At 35.6% G+C, this 11,731-nt stretch overlaps 2 protein-coding genes across 2 annotated transcripts; one reads left to right on the top strand and one right to left on the bottom strand.

Moving 5' to 3' along the window:
- Positions 1 to 577: 577 nt before the first annotated feature.
- On the top strand, positions 578 to 7,621 carry LOC110425662 (ultraviolet-B receptor UVR8-like). Its single transcript, XM_021440598.2, is given in 12 exon segments — positions 578 to 730; positions 859 to 1,003; positions 1,262 to 1,372; positions 1,476 to 1,536; positions 1,820 to 1,938; positions 3,063 to 3,148; positions 3,322 to 3,523; positions 4,249 to 4,302; positions 5,169 to 5,282; positions 5,600 to 5,656; positions 7,386 to 7,476; positions 7,479 to 7,621. Coding segments are annotated over 12 exon segments (1,179 nt in total). The 5' UTR covers positions 578 to 701; the 3' UTR covers positions 7,589 to 7,621.
- A 629-nt stretch (positions 7,622 to 8,250) lies between these two features.
- LOC110425663 (14-3-3-like protein A) lies at positions 8,251 to 11,635 on the bottom strand. Its single transcript, XM_021440599.1, has 5 exons — positions 11,478 to 11,635; positions 10,266 to 10,779; positions 10,014 to 10,136; positions 9,315 to 9,431; positions 8,251 to 8,695 (listed from the first exon to the last, which is right to left on the bottom strand). The coding sequence occupies exons 2-5, from the start codon at positions 10,749 to 10,751 to the stop codon at positions 8,633 to 8,635; spliced, it is 789 nt and encodes a 262-aa protein (XP_021296274.1). The 5' UTR covers positions 10,752 to 10,779; positions 11,478 to 11,635; the 3' UTR covers positions 8,251 to 8,632.
- Between the last annotated feature and the right edge of the window lie 96 nt (positions 11,636 to 11,731).

Raw genomic sequence — 11,731 nt, 5'->3', positions numbered from 1 at the left:
CTAAAAACTCCACTCTACTCTGATTGAGTTTCAAACAAACAAAGCATCTGTGTCCATGGAATCGGGACTGGAAAGGACGGAACCGTCCAGTACAAGGGGTTTTTTTTGTTATTGTTATTGCTATCCTTAATATTGAATAAATACCCGTACAATTGTAATAGATAAAATAATTAAAAAAGTTTAAATATTTTTTATTATATTTAATTAATTTTTTATTTTTATTAAATAAAATAAAAAAATTATAATTAAAATTTAATTAAATGTCTTATATCTTTTTAAGTCATATAATATATATTGATATATCAAAATAAATTATGATATAATATATTGATATAAAATGATAATAAGATCACATCACATTTTTTATTTTTCATCTCAACATGTGGATATAAAAATAATTAGTTATTTTTAAAAATTATAAAAATCTAATTAATTTAAAATAAAAATAAAAACCTTTGATATAATGTCATGAAAAAATTAAAAATAATTTTTTTAAAAAATATTATGTACATTAAAAGAAAGTAGAATTAAAAACTGCGTGTCACGTGTTCGAATCGAATTTGCACACATCCAACAATCCTAGTCGTAGCATTTTGCAGGAAAAGCTAAGTAACTCCATTTATTTGCTTTAAAAAGTTAAGCCCTCCCCACTACTCATAACTAGTACTATTCTTCCATTTTTCAGCTGTCTTTCCCCTTCCATGGCTTCCACTTCCTCCGTCATTGCTTGGTTTCAACTCTTAATCCTTTCTTTCTGTTACCTTATTATTTAAAAACTCTTTCCAATTTATTGACTTATTGCTATTCTCTGTCTGTCTGTCTCTCCCTCTCTCTCTCTCTTGTTTGTAATTATCTCAGGGGCTCAGGTGAAGATGGTCAATTGGGAATTGGAAATAATGAAGAAAAAGAATGGGTTTGCGTTGTTAAGGCTCTTGAGCCTCACAACGTCCGCTCCGTCGTTGCTGGCAGCCGTAACTCCCTCGCTATCTGTGATGATGGCAAGGTCTACTCCCCAACTCCCCCTTTCTCCTCCTTTTTTATTTTTCCCGTCTTCATGTTGAAGTGGTGTTTGAAAGAGGTCTTGGTTGCTTTTCAAGTAGTCTACTTTGGTTATCAGAGGTTTGATTGATTTCTTGGTGTTATAAAAAATGTATATACTACTACACAGTTGTGCATATGCACATCTCCGTTTTTCATGTATAATTGGAGTTTTAACATTCGAAGCTTGATTTGTTTCTTGGTGTTCTGGGTTGAGCTTCAGTTGTTTACATGGGGATGGAACCAGAGAGGAACCTTAGGGCACCCTCCAGAGACCAAAACTGAGAATATTCCAAGCCCGGTGAAGGCTCTTGCTAATGTTAATATTGTTCAGGTAATTTTTTTTTCCATAAGGTATGGTTGTTTTTGTGTGTGAAATTTTTTAGATATTATTTCTATGGAATTTTAATTTTTATGTTATTCTTTGTTGATTCTAGGCAGCTATTGGTGGGTGGCATTGTTTGGCCGTTGATGATAAGGGGAGAGCTTACGCTTGGGGTAAGCTGTTAGTTTATTTTCTGTATGTATTATATATATACTTGGGAAACATCACACTGGAAAAAAACTATTTCCACTTTCTTAGTTGAATGCAGTAGTTTAGCATATTTGAATGACAATCTTTTTGTGGAATTTAAATTTATTTGATCACTTGGTGGATGATAGAAGATTAGAAAATTGGTGTATGGTTCAGGAGATGTTAGATTGAATTGTTCATTGTGATGAATGCAATAAGCTGAAGTGTGTTTGACGAATGTAATTACGTGAAGTGTGTTTGGTGCAGGTGGGAATGAATATGGCCAGTGTGGTGAAGAACCCGAGCGGAAAGATGGCACTGGTAGGCCTTTGAGAAGGGACATTGTGAATCCTCAACGCTGTGCCCCAAAGCTTGTAGTTCGCCAGGTTTACTTGAATCTATGTCTGTACTTTTTTGTTGAAGTTAAACCAGATTGCGTGAATCCTCTTGCTTTTGTTTCTCAGTAACCTGTTTGACTATAGTTAAGGCCCTCTTTTGGGGGCATGATCTTAACAACTAAGCTAGTTTGTTCTTTTTGAAGCTATGCTAGAGAAGGCTTTTTAAACCCCAAAACCTAAGGATCAAGTCTAATTATCATGTTCAAAAACTTTGTTGTTGGCAAAGCATCTTCAACCAAGATGCTTTTACCAGCAGAGTAACCAAAAAAAAAGTAGGTTCAACAACTTTAAACAGAGTAAAATGTTAATATCTGCTAGTTTTTTGTTACATAATTTTAGTATGTGGTAATTAATGTCATTATGTCGCTAGTTGTTTTGTTTAAATCGAAGGTAATGGGGGCAAAGTAGGGGAGGGAGAAGAAAGAAAGCAGATCAAGGAAACCAATAACCATAGTAGATTTTGTGCAACCACTAAATAAGGATAAGTTATGAGCAATCTGCTGCACTTTATATTCCTTCCCTTTACTAGTGCAGTCCCTTTTGTCTAATTGCTAAAAGTCAGATCGGGTGGCTTCTTTCATCTTGCACGTCATTGTTTTGCATCAAAACTCTGAAACATTAATGTCTGGAACTGTCTCCTTTGGTTCTCCCATCTCCCTCAATTTTAGTTACCTTTAATTTATGTACTGGTTCTTGATACAGATAAAATTTAGAAAACTTAACTGTACTTATTTTTTCTCACATTACAATTAGCTTATTATTATTATTATTTTTTTATGATTGCTTATATGAGGTTTGAACCTTTTTAGTGTGCCTAAGCGAAGTCTTTTGGTGCTGTCTTGTGAATAACTATTTCAGTAAATGATGGGCTTTTTTGGTACATATGTAATTTGACAGGGCTGTCTAGTCCTCGGGTCTCTTTTGATTTCTAATAATGCATGTTGCATTTTACAGCATTTCATTGTTCGCATTATTAGTCTTACTTGCCATATGGTTTGAAAATTTTCATTTTCCTGACCTCAACTATGTGTTTCCAGATATGATGCATGTTTTCAGTGGTGGAGCTTAACCTATATTTGTGTTTAATATTTATTTTGTTGATTATATTATAGGTAGCTGCTGGGGGTACTCACTCTGTAGTGCTTACTCGTGAAGGACACGTGTGGACCTGGGGTCAGCCTTGGCCTCCTGGAGACATGTATGTCACCGTTGGTTTGAGTTTTTCAATTCCTATTTCGTTTTTTAATTCTAGGAGCGTCCCTGCCTATGTGGTCATCTTTGTGGAGTGAGGTTAACTCATCTTGATAGCTTGCTGCATACTCTAAGCTTATGTTATTTCATTAATGCAAATTTTTATTTCCCCTTTCTCAGAACACAAATATCTGTTCCTGTGAGAGTACAAGGTCTTGAAAATGTGAGACTTATTGCAGTGGGAGCATTTCATAATTTGGCTCTCCAGGAGGATGGGACTTTGTGGGCATGGGGTAATAATGAATATGGACAACTTGGAACTGGGGATACTCAACCAAGATCGCAACCTATACTTGTCCAAGGGCTATCTGGTCTCACTTTGGTATGCATTACATTTTTAAGTTCTGTACAATTTATCAGTATTTATTTTATTTAGTTGTTGATTGTTAGCAAAATGTATTTAGAAAACTCAATTTCATCTTCATGTATGGCTTATGAAAACTTATAAGTCATAACCAATAAAGAAAATCCTCTTGGTATTGTTATCAATCACAAGAAACTCCTTTTCTTTTTCTTTTCTTGAAAAGGAATATTTCTAGTATTTGGAATAAAAACATTTACAATTATGGAAAACATTTTAACCAGTTGGAGGATTGGAAGTATTGGCACAAGGCCTGGGAAGGTGTTTTGCTGTATTATTCCAGTGGTTCAGTTTTGGGTTTTGTTGTAGCTTTATACTAATGTTGGATCTCTTAGGTCTCAACTATTACTTTTAGGTTTGGTGCTTTTAAAAATATGCGGTCAATCTCATTCTCTTGTTTATTTGTTTAAGAAATTCAATTAGCAGATGAAATCATAATAACATCCATTGCTTGCTTTTCTTTCGTCTTTTTCCTTCTTTTTCCTTTCTGCATTCATTCTTCACTTTTACTTTCCACTGTATATTGGTCCTGCGGTTTTATTGATAGCTTGAGCCTTTCTTCTTTTGCTAGTTTTGGCTGTGTATAATGTTTATTGATAGCTTGAGCTTTTCTTCTTTTGCTAGTTTTGGCTGTGTATAATGTTTATTGATAGTCTGATTAGCCTTTTATTTGTATGCACATCTAGGTTGATATTGCAGCTGGTGGATGGCATTCTACTGCATTGACTGATGATGGAGAGGTATTTATCCTTTCTAATTTGGAGAAGATACTCCTTTCTATGTGTACTTTAATCACGTTCTGCATGCTTGCATGTATTCTGCAGTGCAGTCAATAGTTGGGGTACACTTAACATGCAAGAGATTGTTGCATGGATGGCCTTTTTAGAATATGAAACATTCGCAGCCTATTTTAGGACCTTATCTTTCCCCAGCATAATTAAGCCTTGAGATGACAATAGTTGTATAGATTCATTATTGATCGTTTACGTAGTATATTTGGCTTATGGTGTTCTAGCAGTTAGCAGCTCTGATAGGTGGTCTCTTCTGCAGGATTTAGGTGTTAATTAATTGAAAAGAAGTTGTTGGAAGAGTATTTCTTTAGTGCGTAAGATGCATGAATTATTCTGCATTCAATTAAGATGCATGAGTTGCGGTACTTAAGACTTTTATTTGCTCAATCTGGAGGTATTTTCCATTTGAATGGTTTCTTCATTTTTGACTTTAATTATTTAGATGAAATTTGATAAATCTTCTGCATGGAATTGCCAAATAGCCTTTGAAAGGGCTTAAATTTTACAATAGCAAATCAGATCTGTTAGAACCTTTTTCAAGAGCAATATCATATCCATTAAAACTTTTTGTGCCCCAGTGGAGTGAGATTAAATTACACCTTGTGCATTTCCCCTAGAGAAATTAAATAGAAGACATGTCAAGTTTAATCCGGAGATTTGTCTTGTTTTAATTTTCCAAAATTCTTGTTATAGAAGAAGTTTCAATCATGCGAAACAGCACTGAGCCTCTTTTGGCTACAAAGGATGGAGATTATATGCCTGCTTCTTTGTTAAATTATTTTATTATGATATTCTTTTTGTGTCTTTAATTATAGGTGTATGGTTGGGGAAGAGGGGAACATGGGAGGCTTGGGTTTGGGGATAATGACAAGAGCAGTAAAATGGTGCCACAGAGGGTTCATCTTGTAGCCAGTGAAGACATTGTACAGGTATTGCATTTTGTTTTTTGGTGAAACAGGTACGTTGTACTTGCTTATTCAAATTTTAGCATTCCATCAGCTTGGCTTGATTTAGGTGAGTTTAAAAGATATACCTGTAAGTTAAAGATGTGGTGACAGATATAATTTTGGTTCTGATGGATGGATTTCCGTTTATTATAAATAATAAACTGCTAGTATGGAAGAAGTACATGAAATGCTTTTGATTGTTTTAAATATGTGCGATTTGATTTCATGGAATAATAAGCACTTCAAATATACTTGTTTCTTGATGTGGCTTGTGGTTGAATCATGTATTTCTGATCCAGGTGTCCTGTGGTGGAACTCACTCTGTTGCATTGACACGTGATGGGTGCATCTTTTCGGTAAGTATATTTAACATGTCTTGTTCTGTTTCTTTGCCTGCGAAAAGCAATGTATGTCATATGATCTGTTGATAATGATTGCAAAATATTAGATTGAATCCCGCGCATCCCTGTGTAGCGGAGGCAAACACTTCTTGTCTCCAAGTTTTTAGGTTTGCACATAGACTGTTACTTTCAGAGGCAGTCTTTGAATGATGTAAGTTACCTCAAAATGAATTGAACTTACTTCCAGACAAATAGACACTTCTTGACACTTACTTCATAATTTTAGTTTCGCCTGTTTTATCTTTTATATTGAAGGATAATTGGCTGAACCATCTTTTCCACCCATCTATAAAATTGAATTGAACTTCATGGGGCCCATTTCTTTGTCAAATATAGAGATCACTTATCCAGCTATCCTCCAAGAAATTATCTCCCTGAATCTGCGTACAAAATAGACAAGACTTCATCACAGGGTATGGGTTCACATCATCTCTGTTATAGACCTAAATTTAACTAATATAGCCAACTTAACGGCACTTGAGCATTTGGCTTAGTGGTTGGTGCATGATCCCTTGCTTAAGAGCAGTATTCAAATTCTACATTCTCCAAAAAAAAAAAAAAAAATAAGACTCAAGCCTTAATGAAGGAAACTGAAAGGCCAGTGGATACTAAGTTTCAAGAATGACGTTTAGTCACTTTTGGGGTCGACTTAGTTTGAATCTTGACCCCTTGCTGGTGTTTTGGTAGTTAAAAAGCCATGGTGAGCAAAAGGATTTTCCACTCAAAGGAAAGCATATTAAAAACTTTGGGAAAACTACGATCCAATTCCAGATTAGAACTTTATTTCCTTACCTTGCCCTCTCTCCCTCTCTTCCCTCAATCCCTTTATTCATTCTTGGGCCATCCCTCAACTTTTCAGGGTAATGCCACTAACTACCCTCCCTCGTAGCCTCACCCTTTCTTAAATTTTTTGCAGTTTGCTTTTGGTTTAAGCTCACAAAGCTGAAGATGAGTCAGGGTTGAAAGTATAGCTGAAAAAAATTGGGTTAGCTGATGTATACTGAAATTTTGGTTGACGGGATTTGTTTTTTTTATGTAGTTTTCATCTGTTGAATTGTGAGAGAATTTACCAACTTAAAATCTCCAGGCTTTATTTAAAAAACCCTAAACCCTAATCCTAAAGAGTCAAAATTATTTTGGTCTTTCTTTGATGGGAAGTAGGGATGACAAAAAAGTCCGTCTTCAACAAGTTTTGGACCTCCCCTGCATTGGTAAGGGTGGGTCTACCATGAATGGCTGAATAGGGCCTTTTCTATTTTTAGGATGAACTAAAGGTTAGAGTTGCAGCTAGTGGCCACTTTTCTAATGGACCATGGCTAAGCTTTATTAGTATTTCCTTTGCTGGTCTTCCGAAGGGTTAGTGCGATAGCTATTAGGATTTTTGTGGATATGTAAGTATCAAAGTGAAAACAGTGATAAATTTTTTTAAAAAATGACTCTTAAATAGAAGATAAGACTATTGTGCTTGTGTGCTTAGTGTTCCCACGATTTAACTGTACAAATATTCTGCCAATACTGCTGGACATTTTCCCCTCCCTCATACTTGTGTGCCCCTAACCCAAGCCATGGCAGGCATATATGAAGAGACAATACAACCATCTTCATCTTTGAATAAGAGATTCATTGCTTTTATGTTAGAACAGTTCAAAATATCAAATAATGCTGACTGGTTTGTTATTGGCAGTTTGGACGAGGTGACCATGGACGCCTTGGATATGGGAGGAAGGTAACAACAGGTCAACCAATGGAGGTGCCTGTCAATCTGTCGGCTCCAAAAATGTTAATGGCAGTGGAGCTGAGGGACGTTGGATCTCTAAACTTGTTGCTTGTGGAGGGCGCCATACTCTTGCCATAGTAGAATGGAAGACTGATGAATCTAAGCCATAAACTAGAGAATGGTATCTTTCACAAAACGTCATCATGAAGCATGTGTTCATGAGATTCAGATGTTTGGAGTAGGAGATGTATACACTTAAAAAATATTTTTACCATAATATAAAATTATAATACAAATGATATATAATTTTTTATTTATTTATTTCTCACCACATTGTTTTTCTGATTAGATTTTTAAGTCAATAAATCACAGTCGAAATCGAAAGAAGGAAAGATTTTTATGTGTGAATTTTATTTTATGCTATATAAACCTTTTCTTTTAATTGACTTTAATTATTTTGCATTAATTAAAAATTATAATATTTTAGTAAAATTAATTCATTATAATGATATAATCTTTGTAGTATTAAGATATTTTACATTGATCAATACAGATTTTTCAAAAAGCTGAAAAACGATCCCCTGCATATAAGTGGAAAATAGACTCCTTTCAGACTTTGGAAACAGTTAAAACATTCTCGTTAAAAAACCGCTTTCCAAAGAGTGGGACCGGAGGCTACGTTTTCCCATAGCAATGGACCTGTGGCCCTGAAAAGTAACGATAAACCTTAAGCTGTGCCACTCACAGATTTGTCAGCAATCACTCTGCCATCTTATCATTTTACTGCAATCGTTTCTTCCCCAAATGTCTCTACATAAAAACAGACACCTAATGCAACGGAGAACTATACTGGCTATGCTTTTTGAATGAACAAGACAAACAAAACAAACACTTTCCAGTTTCCAGTGCATGAAAAATCCCTCCGCAAATGAAAGCAACAAGAATATGATTGTTTTAAACAGGGAGGAATAAACATTCAAAGCACCTCATATGCTCAACTTGATTTGCCAAACGCACTATTTTAACATTACCACATGAAAAAACCAAACCAAATTCTTCTTGTCCGATAATAAAAGCACATATATAATCCATTGGAACTTTTCAACTCCAAGTGTTGATGAATGCATTAAAAAACACCTTCTACGACCCATGTTGCACCTATGTAAAACCTGCAAGATAAAAGTACAGAGTACATATCCTATGAACTTAGCTCATCACGGCTGTCCCTCGCCTGACTCACGTTTTGAAGCTTCCTTGATCTCATCCCCAGCTTCATCCTAAAATTAAGAGAAAAAAAACACACACACACACACACACACACATCAAGCATTGAACAATGAAACATCCAAACAATAACCTGAGAAAACTCAGCATCATTTAAAAAGGAAGATGCAAATCAGCATGCTTAGTGCAGCTTAGATCAATGAAAGTACAACATGAGTAATACAAAGTCCCAAGTTAAACAGCATAACTTCAGGAATAAGGTGAAATGTGTTATGGCTTGTAGACTGAGCACAGAATATTTTCAACCCAGTAAGAAGAAGGAATGGTCTTAAAGATTACTTAAAACTTTGGGATTCTACTGCTGACACTTCTCTGATGAGATTAAATGCCTAAAAGTGTAAAAGGCAATGCTAGAGAACTATGGTCACAATAACAGACGGATAAAGCTTCATTTCAAGAATAGCTTTAGACACTTGTTCATTCCAGGTTGAGTGTGGAACGAGCATAGCACCCCACCGGCAAAGGTTGCACCAACAACTTATCAGTCCAAATTGTGACAATTTTAAAAGAAAATATTTATTTGATGTCCAAAAACAGCAAGCTGCTCTAACATTTTCATAGTTACACATACACATATAAACACACATATGCAAGAGGGAGAGAGAGAGAGACCGTGATGTCAGATGTCCAAAGGGTCAGATTATCCCGGAGAAGTTGCATGATCAATGTACTATCCTTGTAAGATTCCTCACCCAATGTATCCAACTCAGAAATAGCCTCATCAAAAGCCTGTAAAATGAAAAACATTTGTCATTTTATAATAGATGACAAGCAACCTTGGACATTCAATAAGTGTACATAAGAACAACCTAATCTACAAGCCTTGCATGGTTAGAAGTAAATTAATAAATCTCAGCTAAGTGGATAACAATTTAAAGATCACCAGACTTCACATCGAGAAGAACAATCACTAACATGCTACAAAACATTTACTTGATTCAATCATTTACCAAAGATTTCATGAGCAAAAGGAGCAGATATACAGTCATCCCTTCAAACTTCTTCAAAATAAGCTTAAGTTGTGTACCATTCTGAGTATCAACCAGATTGGCATAGAAATTTTCAGGTGTTAACAGGTTGAGTCCTCAGGCCAGCCACTTACTTAGACAAGGATAGTTGCTGTCACAAGTGGGGCCAGTTGGGGGGACGACTAGATTAGATCAATTTACCATACCATCCAAAACGAGGACCACACCAAGACAGTCGAACAACAGACAACTAAAACCCCCTATCTTAACTCATTAACTATCCGAACTCAAGAAATACAGAAATACACAAGAAATCAATAGAAAAGCAGTAGGCGATAAACACCTGTTTAGCAAGATTGCAAGCACGATCAGGTGAGTTGAGGATTTCATAGTAGAAGACAGAGAAGTTAAGAGCAAGTCCCAGCCTGATTGGGTGAGTAGGAGCAAGTTCAGCAAGAGCAATATCCTGCCATCATAAACAAAATAATTAAAAAAACAGCTACAAAATTCTATCTGAATTTTTTTACTCAAAAAGGCCCTCAAGAAATTACAGAGAAAATAACTCATATTGACAAGATGACATCACTTCACTAACCTGGGCAGACTTGTAAGCCAACAAAGTGCTCTCAGCAGCTTCTTTCCTCTCAGCGCTAGTCTTAAACTCAGCAAGATACCTGTGATAATCACCCTTCATCTTAAGGTAAAACACCTTGGACTCAGCAGATGAAGCTGAAGGAATGAGGTGAGACTCAAGAAGGCTCAAAATGCCATCACAAATCTTGCTGAGCTCAGCTTCAATCTTGCCCCTATACTCCTTGATGATTGCAACATGATCCTCATTTCCTCTGCTCTCTTCCTTCTGCTCAATGGAAGAGATGATCCTCCATGAAGCCCTCCTAGCCCCGATCACATTTTTGTATGCTACAGAGAGAAGGTTTCGTTCCTCGACAGTTAGCTCCTCAACATCAACGGTTTTTGCAACTTTCTCCATGAACTCCACCATTTCCTCATAGCGTTCGGCCTGCTCAGCCAACTTGGCCATGTACACATTTTCCTCTCGTGATGATTCAGTTGGTGACATCTTTACTATATCAATCTAATATTTAGTCCTGTGACATAACAAGATTTACTTTTATTAAACAAACATTTGCAATTGAAATTTCATCAGTCTGAACAAGTGCATTGACATCAAGAACAACCAATTGAGAAATTTTCATTCCTCAATCAAACATGAACAGTCTTTAATTTTTAGTTCTTTGATTCTTCCAAAATTTCAAACTTTTAGATCCAATCTAATTAGTCCCAACCAAAAGAGATACAACTTAAAATATCATTATAATTGAAAAAAGAACCAAATTTTGAGGTAGATAAATCATTAGCACTAGCTCCTATCCTTTCCTTTCCTTTCAACAAGTTTCTCAGTAACCAAACAGATCAAATTCATAACTCTTTTTTTCTTTTGGTTAGTAAAATTTTCTAGTCCAAATCTGAGAAATCAAAACCCTAAATCAAAACAACAAAAACGTTCCTTTTTCCCAAATTTCTAGGAGCCAAAGAGATCGAAGCAAGAAAACCTAAATTAGTCAAATCAAGCAATAAAAAGCTCAAATCTCAAACAGATCGAATCAAAGCCACTAAAATCACACAGAAGGCAGCTAAAAACCAGTCATTGCATTAACCAAGAAGCAAAAAAAAAATCAGAAAGATAAATCAAAGAAATGAGAACTTACAGATCTCAAAGTAAAGAAATAAATTTTAAAAAATTCAATAAAATACTAAAAGATAAAATCGATCCAAAAAAACGTACCGATCGAGAACTTTTTCTCCTGAAGATTTTTTGTTCTTTCGATTCGTCGATGGAAATGAGAAAGGGAAGGAAAATTATTATAGGGGAGTGAAGAGAGCAATAGGGCTGCCTTTTTTTTATTATTATTTTTTAATTTTCGTTAAAAAATGGGGAGTGTCAAAGAGAGAAAGAGGGGGTGGTCCAATGGGAACGCGACAAGTGGTGGGGAGCAGAGATTCCCTTGGAGCTTCGGCCTGCCACGCTGGCAGTTGACC

Source organism: Theobroma umbraticum, unplaced genomic scaffold (assembly GCF_002168275.2).
Source record: "Theobroma umbraticum cultivar Fairchild unplaced genomic scaffold, ASM216827v3 scaffold_12.1, whole genome shotgun sequence".
Taxonomy (NCBI): domain Eukaryota; kingdom Viridiplantae; phylum Streptophyta; class Magnoliopsida; order Malvales; family Malvaceae; genus Theobroma; species Theobroma umbraticum.
Note: the sequence above shows the minus strand (reverse complement) of the source record. Positions and strands in the feature narration are given on the sequence as shown.